Here is an 11,642-nt window from a genome sequence, read left to right on the forward strand (position 1 = left end):
CTATGCATGCTGCATAGACAACAACGAATGAACTTAATATTGCGAGATCAAACAGGCAGTGCTCCAAAAGATTGGCAGAACATTTTGTCCTAAAATTGGGTGGAATGGAGAGGATCCAAACTTCCCCAAGACCACGGCACAAAACAGATACTTTTACTGGCTTGTGGTGGAGCAAAAAGATCAACAAATGTTCCTCATGTAAAAAGAATCACAATAGGCAAAGCTGTGACACCGTAAACTTTCTGTTCCTCTCACCATTCTAGTTACTTGTCATGTGGCTCATAACAACACATCCTCAATCAAGTTCCTTCTCTGGAGCGCCTCATGCTCTCATCGATCAGCTTGAATGTCTTCTTTACAAGTTTCTGATCCAGGGCTGTTGTTCTGTAGATCTTGAACACTCGGTCGACACGATCAGGCTTGCTGCTTTGGAAGTAGAGTTCCTCAAACTTCTTTTTTACAAACCTATAAAAATGATTCCCTAGTCAATATAAAACCAGCACATAAAGATGACAGCAAAGTGGAAAACTTATTTTGGCATCCATGTGCGCATATACATCTTTATAAGATACTGCCAAGCCATAGGGAGACAGAGAAGCATACTCACTCATAGGCATGTTCCACCTCCTGTTTGCCAGGTGCGATGGGCTGGTAATCTTTAAACCACTCGCACACACTTAAAGGAACCTACATTAGGAGAACAAGTGTTATTCACATGTGTGAATTAGTGTATTATACTCGGCTCTTGGTAGGTAAAGAAGGGCAATAGTTACCTTTTGTATTTTTCTCTCAAATATGTTAAATTTGTTGAGAAATAACATGAATGAGGTTTTCTGGATGTCAAAATTGCATCAGCTAGGTCTTGGAATGACTAAAACATAGTATGAGAACAGACATTGTGATAATTATGATACAAACCTCAAAACATCTTTGCTTTAGCACCCAATCAAAGAGTTCTTTAGTCTCCATCATTCTGTTCTTCGTCTCATCCTCACATAACATCTGGTCGTACCTGAAAAGTGCCCCACCAAACAAGTAAGGCTATGAAAAATTTTTGGCAAAAAAATCATATTTATTTCAATTAGAAATATAAGTAATATAAAAGGCACTAAAAATAGAACTGGATAGTATCAGTAACAGAACAAATGTTCTGATCATGGAAAACCAATCAGTGCTACATTGACTTAGAGGCAACTACAACACAATTTTGCAGTGCCCAAACCAAATCTGGAAAAAAGGCACCTTCTGAGTAGAATTTGCCATTATAGGTTAAGTTCAAGCTAATCAAGTGTAAACTAGGAAACTGGTCTTACTCGCTAATGGCAGCACAGAATATTACAGCATTAACACCTTCAAAAAGATGGATCCATTTCCTTCTCTCGTTTCTCTGGCCTCCTACATCGTGTAGCCTATAGACCTCTCCGCCTCTTTTGCTCTCTCCTGGAGGGCTGCAGAAAAAATACATGAATTTGATTATTAAGAGTTATATCTAACTAGTGATAAACAAGTAGCACAATAGCAGATTACCTAAACTGAGTTTCTACCACACCATTTGTCCGTACTCTTGCATGAAGCACGTCCTCCTGCAAAATCAGTCCTTGTCAAGTAGTCCACATAAATTATTAAGAGTAAAATCAAGAGCAAGCCTTTTAAGACCTATCTCAAATAACCAGGTAGTAACAGAAATAGATATGATGAAACATCCACATGCAAGGAAATGTTTCTATATAGCATGAGGATGACTAGATTCGGCCAATTCAGACAGAATTCGATGTTCAGACCAACAAAACCTATAGATATTAGACAAGTAGCATATATGATCAATCAAGAAATACCTTAAGGAAAATATCCACAAGTAGTATCATGAGTCATGACAGATCAGAACAAGATTATTCCAATTTATGCACTTTAGAGACTGCTTCCTAATGTACCACTATTATTCAAATACATAGATGTAATTTAACAATTTTCTTTGCTTGAGAGGAGGGAACATTGTTGCTAGAGAAAAATAACCTCGGTAGTGTGACCATGCTTATGTTATGGAAGTTGAGAAAGGAATCAAAAGTCTTTACAGCAAAGAAAAGTTTCTGGTAGATAATCGCATGGAAACACCAGAGGTTGAGACCTGAGGGACTCAGATAAGATTGAACCTGTTATATAGAAGTTCAGTAGCTTTTCCCCTCACTGCACTACAACTAGGCATGGTGAGTCTATATTGTTATATATAAGGTGTAAATTGTAAATGTGTTCCCTCCCTGAATATTTAAACTAATGGTCTCCTAAGGTCTTCAAAAGAAAAGGTTCTTGTTCTGCTGCTAGTTGACAACCTCAAACAGTATGTAAATTTCAGTACCATGACAATCAACATGAAATATTATGCCGACGTCAGAAAACAAATAGGTAAAATCTCTCTTTAAAAAAGTAGATTGAGGATAACTGTGTACCTTTGTTGGTACATAATCTACTTCAGATAATCTGTCCAAATTTTCCATGAAGTACTGTGCACAGTCTGGGACTTGCAGAATACTTCCTCGTGAGTAAGTTTCCTACAAACGAATTTCTAAATAATCAAGCTTTCTGTTTAAAAGTTTATACATTTTTAAAATCAAAGTAGAAGAAACCTCACCTGAATGGCTGGATCTTGCCATAGTTTTCTTACATCCTGTACATGTTCTTTGTTCAGCGATGGGTAATCCAACCTGACACCAATTTCTGATAGTTTTTCTCCAATCTCCTGAAGTTATAATAAATTACAATACAAATACACAAAAGGTATTTTAGTGGGCTAATAAGGTGTGCTCTGTGCAATGAGAAGCTTCTAAGAGCTAATAAATGCATTGAAATGCCTACAAAGTTGACATTTGTTAACTGTTTAAACTCATAGCTACAAACAAAGCAAATGCTCAAAACCTGATCTAGATGAATATCACATAACAAACATTTCAAACAAGAAATATTTTAGCATATCTAGAGCTGCCTTCTCTGAAGCAATAAAATGTAGGTGCGGTTACCAGATACCAAAAGATGTAAACAATTTTCTGGAAAATCTAAGGAGAAATGCATAAAAACAATGACCTAGCCATTTCTTTACCTCCCTGTTCCATTTACTTGAATTTAATTTCAACAGATATCATTCATGAGCATGTAATCATGCAAAGCATAATAAGGCATTTTAGGTTAGCAAAGCTCCAGGCACGTTAGTTAAACCATAGCAATTGTGTCAGCCAAACCACATTAGGACAATTATGTTGCAAAACAAGCAAGTTTGGCAAAATTTAACTCTAATTTCCAAGGAAAAAGGTGCAAACCTGACTATCTGGAGATAAAACATATTTTGAGGAATCTGGTTCCACTTGGGCTAGCTCTTTAGCTCCCTCATATAATATCTGGGAATGCACATTTAACTCATTACTGAGACAAAATATTAGCAAATACGCCCTCATTGGAGCAGCAAACAACTCCATAATCAAAACTTCCTACATAATCATCACTACAACGTAAGAGAAAAAAAAAAGACACACCCTTTCTAGTATAGCATACTTTAGTTGTCTGATACACGTTCGCATGGATGACTGACGTGTAGCTCTTAAGCTCTGCCTCGTCAAAGCCAGTTTGGAAAAGGAGCTTTATCTGCAATAAGTTGTCAGACATATATATGACTTGCTGTCTTGCTGATGACATAGGAATTATGATTCTCCAGGGAATGGCATAAGCCTTACTTGTTTAAATATTGTAGACTTCCCTGATTCTCCAGCACCTTTCAAAGAAGCGATTGAAAAAGAGGACCAATGTTAGGAAGACACGCAAAGTAATTTAGCGATGGACAACACATTATCAAGTCTAGAATGCAGGCGAGAATTGACTAGGGATCAACTTCACGATAGTTCTTTTGGCTGACCCAGCAAACTATCAAGACAAAAGTCTACAAAACAGGTATACTTCACATGACAAAATACCACGAGTTCAAGTAAGTTGGCATTACCAAGAAGTAAGAGCTTGTGGATGTGTTGCTCGGCCTTTGTTTCTTGCAAAATCCTCCGGTCGATGTCTGCAGACTGCAACCACTCTACTAATGTTAGAAGGTAAGAATGTTACTTCTTACCAACACAAAAATGAAACCTACTGACTGCATTAGCCTGGTCTAAGAGATAAGTTACCTTTGCATTTTCAGCTGCTTCAGTCTCGTCGAAGGAATGGGATCTGCTACAGGATGAACCCATGCTTTCAATCACACAGGTAAGCACAGACATTATTCTAGAAGCGCGCTCTCATGCCTGACTGAGGGGCGGACACAAGGACATGGGCGTACACATGTACACCCAATAATGTTTGCAAAAACACGAAGTTAGTAGGCATGATACATATATACGCTTGCAATTAGATCAGATCCGAATACAAATACCCAGAATAGCTTAGGTTAGGGTTCGGGTGCTCGGTCTCGCACAGAAGGAAGCGAAGAGGAGGGGTGCGCCTACCTGGTGGTGGGTGCTCATCGCCGGCGAAGGGCCTGGCGAAGACCTGGCGAAGGGCCTGACGATGCTACACCTGGGCACCTGGCGTAGGGAGGCGGCGGCGCCGCCCAGTTGCGCCACTCAGAGGGGCGGGGGGGAGGGGGGGTGTGCGAGTGAGTGAGCGAGCGCACGCGGGGTGAACGACTGAACGGGAGAAGAAAGGAAAGCGGTGAACTGGAGTTCCGTGCTGTATGGTCGCCACCTGCTGCCAGTGTAAGGGAGAAGGAAAGGCACAAGCACAAGAGAGTCCACGAGGGTCAAATTGGTTTGCCTACAAAGTGAGAGGAAACTTGCTTACTGTTACATGTAAAACATAAAACAACTAGCATACCAACTAATAACATGTACTCTCACGGTTTCAAATTATAAGATATTTTGGTTTTCTATATATATATATACAGGGAGAGTATATTCAGTAGATAGCTACAAAATAAGTTATTTTGTAGCCACCTCCATTTACAATAATTTTATATACTAATTTACGATAATGGCCCCGTTCGCTGGTCTGAAACTTGGCTGAAAATACTGTTCCGGCTGAATTGTTGTGAGAGAAAAACACTGTTGGCTGATTTGGTGAACAGTGAAATGAGAGGGGGATCAGCTGGCTGGCTGGTTCAGACCAGACCAGCGAACAGCCTCAATGTCAATACATATTTACGATAGTTGAGTTACTATAACACATGGGGATATTTACCATAACATTATAGTAAACCACTTAGTAATGAGTTACTATAATCTCGTAAATTAACATAGTAATTATCGTAACTCAAAGTGGCTACCAAATAAGTTATTTTGTAGCCAGCTACAGGGTAGTAGTGTTATATATATATATATATATATATATATATATATATATATATATATATATATATATATATATATATATATATATATATATATATATATATATTGCTATGTACTTAGATACTCCCATAAAAGAATACAATTCACATTTTTCAAAGTTAACTTTGGCTAAACCCCCATCGAGAAAAAAAAACTAAATTTATATAAAAAGTTCTAATATTCATGATACAAAATAAGTACCATTAGATTCGTTATAGAATATATTTTAATAATAGTTTTATTTATATAGATATAAACGCTAATACTATTTATTATAAATTTGGTCAAACTTAGACTAGATTGATCAGGACAGATCTCGTAGTTGCATTTTTTTGTGGACGGAGATAGTACATACTATGTTTAGATATATAGCTAAAGTAATGTATCTAGAAAAGTCGGGTCTTATAATTTGGAATAGAGAGAGTATTGTTCTAGCTTCTTGCTAGATAAAGCTAAGTAAGCTATAACAAGGGATCCAAACACCGGATATGTATGGTTGGGGGGTCACGAAACTTTCCAATACCATCGGCATGTTCGCTGGTTGGTTTCTGGGCTGGTTTGGACTGGCTGGTGCTGGTTTATTATGAGAGGAAAACACTGTTGGCTGGCTGGTTTGGGCTGGCTGAAACCAACCAGCGAACATGGTGCATGAATTATAGTGACATAGAATGGAATTATCGTTGTCATAAAATATTCCCTTAATATGCGGGACAACTCGATTATCGAAAGTCGAGGGGGGCGAGGAGGGATCAATGCGAGCACACTGAGGGGGGGGGGGGGGGGGGGGGGGGGGGTCAGCGAGGCCGGTCAAGCTTGACGCAATGGGGCACAGTTGGATCTCTAGCTTGCGGCATGCGGGGACGAGGCAACCTCCGGCGTGCAGGAGCTGAGGGCAATGGCTGGCGTGGACTACAGGGTTGTTGTTGGGAAAATGGAGGAGAAAGACATGTTAGAGGAAGAAGAAAGAATGAAAAAAAAATTGGCGAATGAAAACCACTTGTCAGGTGCTTCATCTCACTTTCTAGCATCCCTCAACCAAACATAGAATGTGAACAATTCTATCATGTCAACCAAACGCAGAAGTGCATAATATGGACAGGTCACGGTTCCATCTCTCAAACCTGAGATGAAACCATGACATCCCACTATATCCCAAACCGAACGCATGTTAAGTTCAGAAACAGGCACCTGAGTTATATAGTTTTTTCTACTTAAGTTAGAGTGGCTTTAGTCACTGGCTTACGGTTAACCCACCTACCAGTGACTTAAGTTCAGTAACCGAGACATTTTTTTACATCTTATTTGTTTTTACCTACGTAATCACGCTCAAATTTACTTCCTCATCTAAATGGAGAGCGTGGTGGACAAAAATAAACCAGCGAGCAATGGCTCCCTAGCGACGAGCGTATATGCGTCCCCACGTGCGAAGCCGTTAGGTTCATCTACTTTCTGAAAGATGTCATGCCAGAGGGCAAGGAGCCGTCAGAAGCCTCGCCAAAACGAGGCCTTACACTTCGAACATTTTACCCTTAACTTTCAGAGAGTAACAGGTTTAATTTACAAGACTGAACAACAACTTTTAGTTCTCGAAGCGTCTCCATGGAATTTCTGCGACTGCGACTCCCGGAGTCAGATTCTCAACATTCTCCATGCTGATGCCCAGAGCCCAAACTCAACCGACTCGACCGTTTGAACAGCTACCGAGCATGGCGAGTCGAAGAAGGCTTTTGTGATGCCAATAAGAAATCCAAGACGACCTTGTCGAACCGATCCGGGTCCTCCATCTGATTGGAGCCTCCCATGAATTTTTCAGCCATTAACAACAGGGAAGAAGGTGTTGGAGTGCTCCCGATGGAAGTTGGATGAGTTTCGAGTTGAAGATGAGTTCCCAGCCCTCCCTAAATATATTTTCTAGATCCGCCACTGGGCACATGGCCTGTTTTCTCGACGATTTCCAACGTAACATTCTCTCCTAAACACCTGCGACACGTGCCATGCAAAAAAAAGGTATTAATACGGCAGTCTGCAATTACAATATACTGCCGTAATTTGACAGCTAGCATCTTTACAGTGTGCAGTTGTGACTTGTGACTTGTGACAGCCATTGGTTCGATCGTTCCATATGAAACAGGCTATTCAGGTCCCTCAGAGACCAATAGACGATCGCGTCGCGGCTTCGTTAACCGGTGCAGTGGAGGCGAAGCGGAGGAAAAGCGGTGGGTGGGAACAAGTGCACTGACGTCAAAGCAAGAAATATTTGTCCTCGTGCATGTGCTACGTCAGTCAGCCGTGGCTGCATGCTGAACTCTCGCAGCTTCTTCTGGTTCCTTCTGGCTTGTTGGTTTCCGCGTATTCCCGCGTTCGCGTTGCGAGTGAACAAGGAAAGCGAGATAATCCCGCCGAACGCCCCGTAACCAACGTGCGACCGGGAATCGCACGCGGCATGGAACGCGCGAAACTTAACTACGACCCGCGATTCGCAAAACGCAGCCTCCAAGCCGCGTTGGCTCAAACGCGAACGCACGATACGGTGTCGCGGAAACAAACAGGGCCTGAGAATCGACTACGCGCTTATTAGCAGCTTCGTATATAGGGCAAAGGGAGTTGCTATATAGGAACACATTCAAATCTGTACCATGAGTGGACTGAAACTGAATTGTCCAGCGATCTTATTACAAATACAAACAATCGAGTCGGCTACCATTAACCAATCACCAATGCACCTTACTGCGAGCTAGGATTAGCCGATGGATCAGGCTTGTGAGAAGCCGGCAAGAAGTCCAGCATGACCTTGTTGAAGCGAGCAGGATCCTCCAGCTGAGGAGCGTGGCCTGTCTTCTTTATGACCTCCAGTCTAGCGCTCCCGTTCAGAGCCCTGAAGACACAGCAATAATGTTACAAGCCAGTCAGTGTCACTGTACTTAGCACGGGCTGACGGCCAGCCATCAGTTTGGGGGAAAAAATGGGCTTTGCAGAGTGCCAAAGTGTGCGTGTGTAGAAACCCCCTACCTCTGAACTGCAAACGCCTTCTCCACCGGGAACAGCTGGTCGTGGTCTCCCCATACAATCAGCACTTCCTACACAACGCACGCACGACCATGGCTGAAGTTTAGTCACAGGCTCACAGACACAAGCTCGCCAGAGCGTCATCTGACAGCGCGAGACAACCTGCATTTTAATGTAACAGTACCTGAGATATTGGTGTCACTTGGAATTTATCAGTGCCGACCGTAATCCCCTTCAGGATATGAACAAGCCGCTCCCTGTTCTCCGTGAAAAGTTTCTGACAGATGACATGTAAAAAAAAGTTCGGTACTTTGCTGCTGCTGAACTGGTTGGACCAGTGGACACGCGACATCAATGCCCACTCACAGAAGAGAACAGACAGACTCCAACCGTTTGAGGAAGGGACGAAGTAGTACGTGGAAGTGGTTGGGCATTATTGACGACCGATGAGTTACACCGTCGAAATGTACGTACCGATGAGTTACGCCGTACTAGAATTACATTCTTTCAGAGAGAGAGAGAGAGAGATAGTACAAAAAATAATTACTCGTCTGGTTTCTCCCGAAGTCTTTCAAAAAAAACCAAATACATACTCCCTCCGTATCGTAATTAGATGACGTTCTGGAGGCCAGGCCGTTTGCAGCAAAAGATGACGTTCACGGTACCGAGGACAACTTTGGACGTGATTACCCTTAGCCAGGCACGCGCGCCGCCCGTTCGCATGGCTCGTCATTAATCGCGGACTCCTTGTCATTAAACGCGCGCAAAAACGCTGCTAAACGCGCGCGCCTCGCCCAGCCAAATGAATCCACACGGCACCGCACGCGCGCCAGTGCCACGCAACGCTGCCAAACTCGCGAAACAACGAAAACGCGCAGCACGCGCGAACGGCCAAACACGAGCATGCAAAAATTGTGGCGACAACGAAAAAGGCTGCCAGGGGTCCGTGGAGCTCATGCATCGGGCCGTGGAGCCTTGGCTAACCGAGCTACGATGGATTGCTGTATAGGTAGCACCCTCAGGAGTATTTAATAAGGCCAAAACAGGAAAACTAACCCCTAATTAATCACCCATTGGTAATCGTACTCATGTCCTAAACGTCATCTAATTACGATACGGAGGGAGTAAATATTTATAATACATAACCAGTATTAATTATTAAAAAATACATTTTATAAAAAACTTATTTAGAGATATATATATTGGTACTATTTTCTATGTATATGTATGCTTGTTAATTAAATTTTTTAAAAATTGACTCCCGAAGAGAAGCGCGAGGTACACTTACTTCAGAACTGAGGAAGTAAAATGCAAGATTTACATGTTATGCTACTAGCTACTAGTAGCAATGTTGCTGGGTTTCCCGTCAATCTCAATCTACCGAAAGGAAGCTGCTGCGGTTGCAGAGTTTCCAAACGAGTTGTTTGTTTGTTTACTACTGCAGAATGCGGTGTTGCGTCGCACCCGATTTGTCCGGAACTTCTAAACGTGGGCACTGGATTAATGGCGGGTTAGGTATCTCGCCGGCCTGTCCATGTTACTTTGACTTTTGATTTTGTAATGCTACTGAAAAGACGAGCAATTCTAGACTATATATAGGATCGAAAACTCAGAGTGACGTTGACTCCCGGTACCAAAGAAACGGTCGAGGAGGAAGATTTCGGCGAGCACCCGCACCTGGATGAAGTCACGGAGCAGGAAGTCCGGCGTCATCAGCCGCGGCGGCGGGCGGTAGGAGGCCAGCTCCAGGAGCTTCCGCAGCGCGGCGGGCTCGGCGGGGAGGAGGATCTCGTCCACGCCGCCCCACCCTTCGCCGGCGCGCTTCAGGAACGCCCTGTCGTCGGCGGCCGTCTTGAGCAGGTCGGAGCTCGCGATCACCACGGGGCCCACCCTCGCGGCCCCCGCGGCGCGCGCCAGCCAGTACGCCACGAACCCGCCGTAGCTCGTGCCCGCCACGGCCACGCGCCGGCCCTCCATCCCGGGCAGCGCGTCCAGCAGCGCCGCCAGGACGGCGGCCTGCGTCGCCTCCGTCGGCGGCGGCGCCGTCTCGAACGGGTACGAGCTGCCGCCGAAGCCCAGGAGGTCCGGGACGATGACGTGGAAGTGGCGCGAGAGCGGGCCCACCTGGCAGCGCCACTGCCAGGCGGCCCGGGGACCGAAGCCGTGGACCAGCAGGAGCGGCGGGAGCTGCGGCTCCCCCTGCGGAGCCCAGTACTGGACGGTGCAAGTCGCCCCGGCGCCGCCGTCGGGGTACGGGAGCGTGACGGCGTTCTGGCGGAGGCCGGCGCCGAGGCACTCGCGGCGGGCGAAGTAGTCGAGCACCGGCACGAGGCTCAGGCTGGCCCCCATGGCTCTGGCTCTGGCTGGCGGCACTGAGCTACCACTGGTCGGCGCTACCTTCAGCTGGCAGCCAGAGTTTGCAAGTGTACATGGCAAGAGAACGGGAGGCGATGGTTTAGCTTAAAGAGAGCAGGTTGGTGGTGGAGGGAGGGTTCCCAGGCAATGGCATTGCAGATTTGCAAGGGAAAGGTGGTTGAGTGGACCAAACTTTTGCCGAGATTGAAAATGAAATCGTAAACAGTGGAACAGTTACTAGGAAGAGAGCAGTGCCGTCGTGGATGCCCGTGAATGTACTTGTTCGGCTGTTCTTGTACTAGGTTCATTCGCGTCTTTTTACTACTGTCTCTGTCTTTTTACTCACTTATTATTACATAGAAGAGCCCAAAAGTTTACCAAGTTTTCTTATGCTTTTTGATATAAAGGGAATAAAGGCAAGTATCCCAGGTTCACTTCAGTTTTGGAAGTTCAAAATTCAAAACCCTGCTAAGATAGATCATGGTGAAATATCAATTTATTTTACTATGTTTTTTATGTTTGATTTCATTTAATTTATAATTGAGATTTGTCTCCCTGAGCATAATTCTTATTCATAAAATAACAAAATCACTCTTTTTTTTGCGATTAATAACAAAATGACTCTTGTAGTTCCCTTTTTCTTCAAGGGAACCATTGAGGAAGGGGCGGTGATGATGTTGACAGAGTTAAGGAGGACCGTCCGATGTGGGGTCCATGCAGCAAAACACTGGCGATGTCTTACGCGTGGCCATCGCAGATACGTCGAACACAGTACTACTGATGTGAGTGGCGGCGAAGCTGGCATGTTCACTACAACTTATCAGCCGCCGGTTTATCGGCTAGAATCAACAGTATTTTTATCTCACAACGAAACTGCTTCAGTCGGCTTTAATACCAGCCGAACAGGCTTTCTGCACTCCCCTTTGT

General features: G+C 44.2%; 2 protein-coding genes across 5 annotated transcripts; both read right to left on the reverse strand.

Moving 5' to 3' along the window:
- Positions 1-10: 10 nt before the first annotated feature.
- On the reverse strand, positions 11-4,619 carry LOC136551749 (guanine nucleotide-binding protein alpha-1 subunit-like). 3 transcript variants are annotated; one of them, XM_066543299.1, is made up of 14 exons: positions 4,476-4,619; positions 4,158-4,274; positions 3,983-4,055; positions 3,720-3,757; positions 3,541-3,630; positions 3,309-3,386; positions 2,627-2,734; positions 2,445-2,546; positions 1,528-1,583; positions 1,314-1,448; positions 919-1,012; positions 774-833; positions 608-687; positions 11-465 (listed from the first exon to the last, which is right to left on the reverse strand). In XM_066543299.1, the coding sequence occupies exons 2-14, from the start codon at positions 4,248-4,250 to the stop codon at positions 300-302; spliced, it is 1,173 nt and encodes a 390-aa protein (XP_066399396.1). In that variant the 5' UTR covers positions 4,251-4,274; positions 4,476-4,619; the 3' UTR covers positions 11-299. The 3 variants fall into 3 exon arrangements, with proteins under 3 accessions (XP_066399396.1, XP_066399388.1, XP_066399403.1); XM_066543291.1 differs by having other exon boundaries at positions 4,158-4,278; XM_066543306.1 differs by lacking the exon at positions 774-833 and having other exon boundaries at positions 4,158-4,278.
- A 3,325-nt stretch (positions 4,620-7,944) lies between these two features.
- LOC136506502 (uncharacterized) lies at positions 7,945-10,926 on the reverse strand. Of its 2 annotated transcripts, XM_066501430.1 has the most exons (4): positions 10,038-10,904; positions 8,545-8,637; positions 8,364-8,431; positions 7,945-8,229 (listed from the first exon to the last, which is right to left on the reverse strand). In XM_066501430.1, the coding sequence occupies exons 1-4, from the start codon at positions 10,707-10,709 to the stop codon at positions 8,079-8,081; spliced, it is 984 nt and encodes a 327-aa protein (XP_066357527.1). In that variant the 5' UTR covers positions 10,710-10,904; the 3' UTR covers positions 7,945-8,078. The 2 variants fall into 2 exon arrangements, with proteins under 2 accessions (XP_066357527.1, XP_066357534.1); XM_066501437.1 differs by lacking the exon at positions 8,545-8,637 and having other exon boundaries at positions 8,364-8,522; positions 10,038-10,926.
- Between the last annotated feature and the right edge of the window lie 716 nt (positions 10,927-11,642).

The sequence above is a fragment of the Miscanthus floridulus genome, chromosome 1 (genome assembly GCF_019320115.1).
Source record: "Miscanthus floridulus cultivar M001 chromosome 1, ASM1932011v1, whole genome shotgun sequence".
In the NCBI taxonomy this organism is placed as follows: Eukaryota; Viridiplantae; Streptophyta; class Magnoliopsida; order Poales; family Poaceae; genus Miscanthus; species Miscanthus floridulus.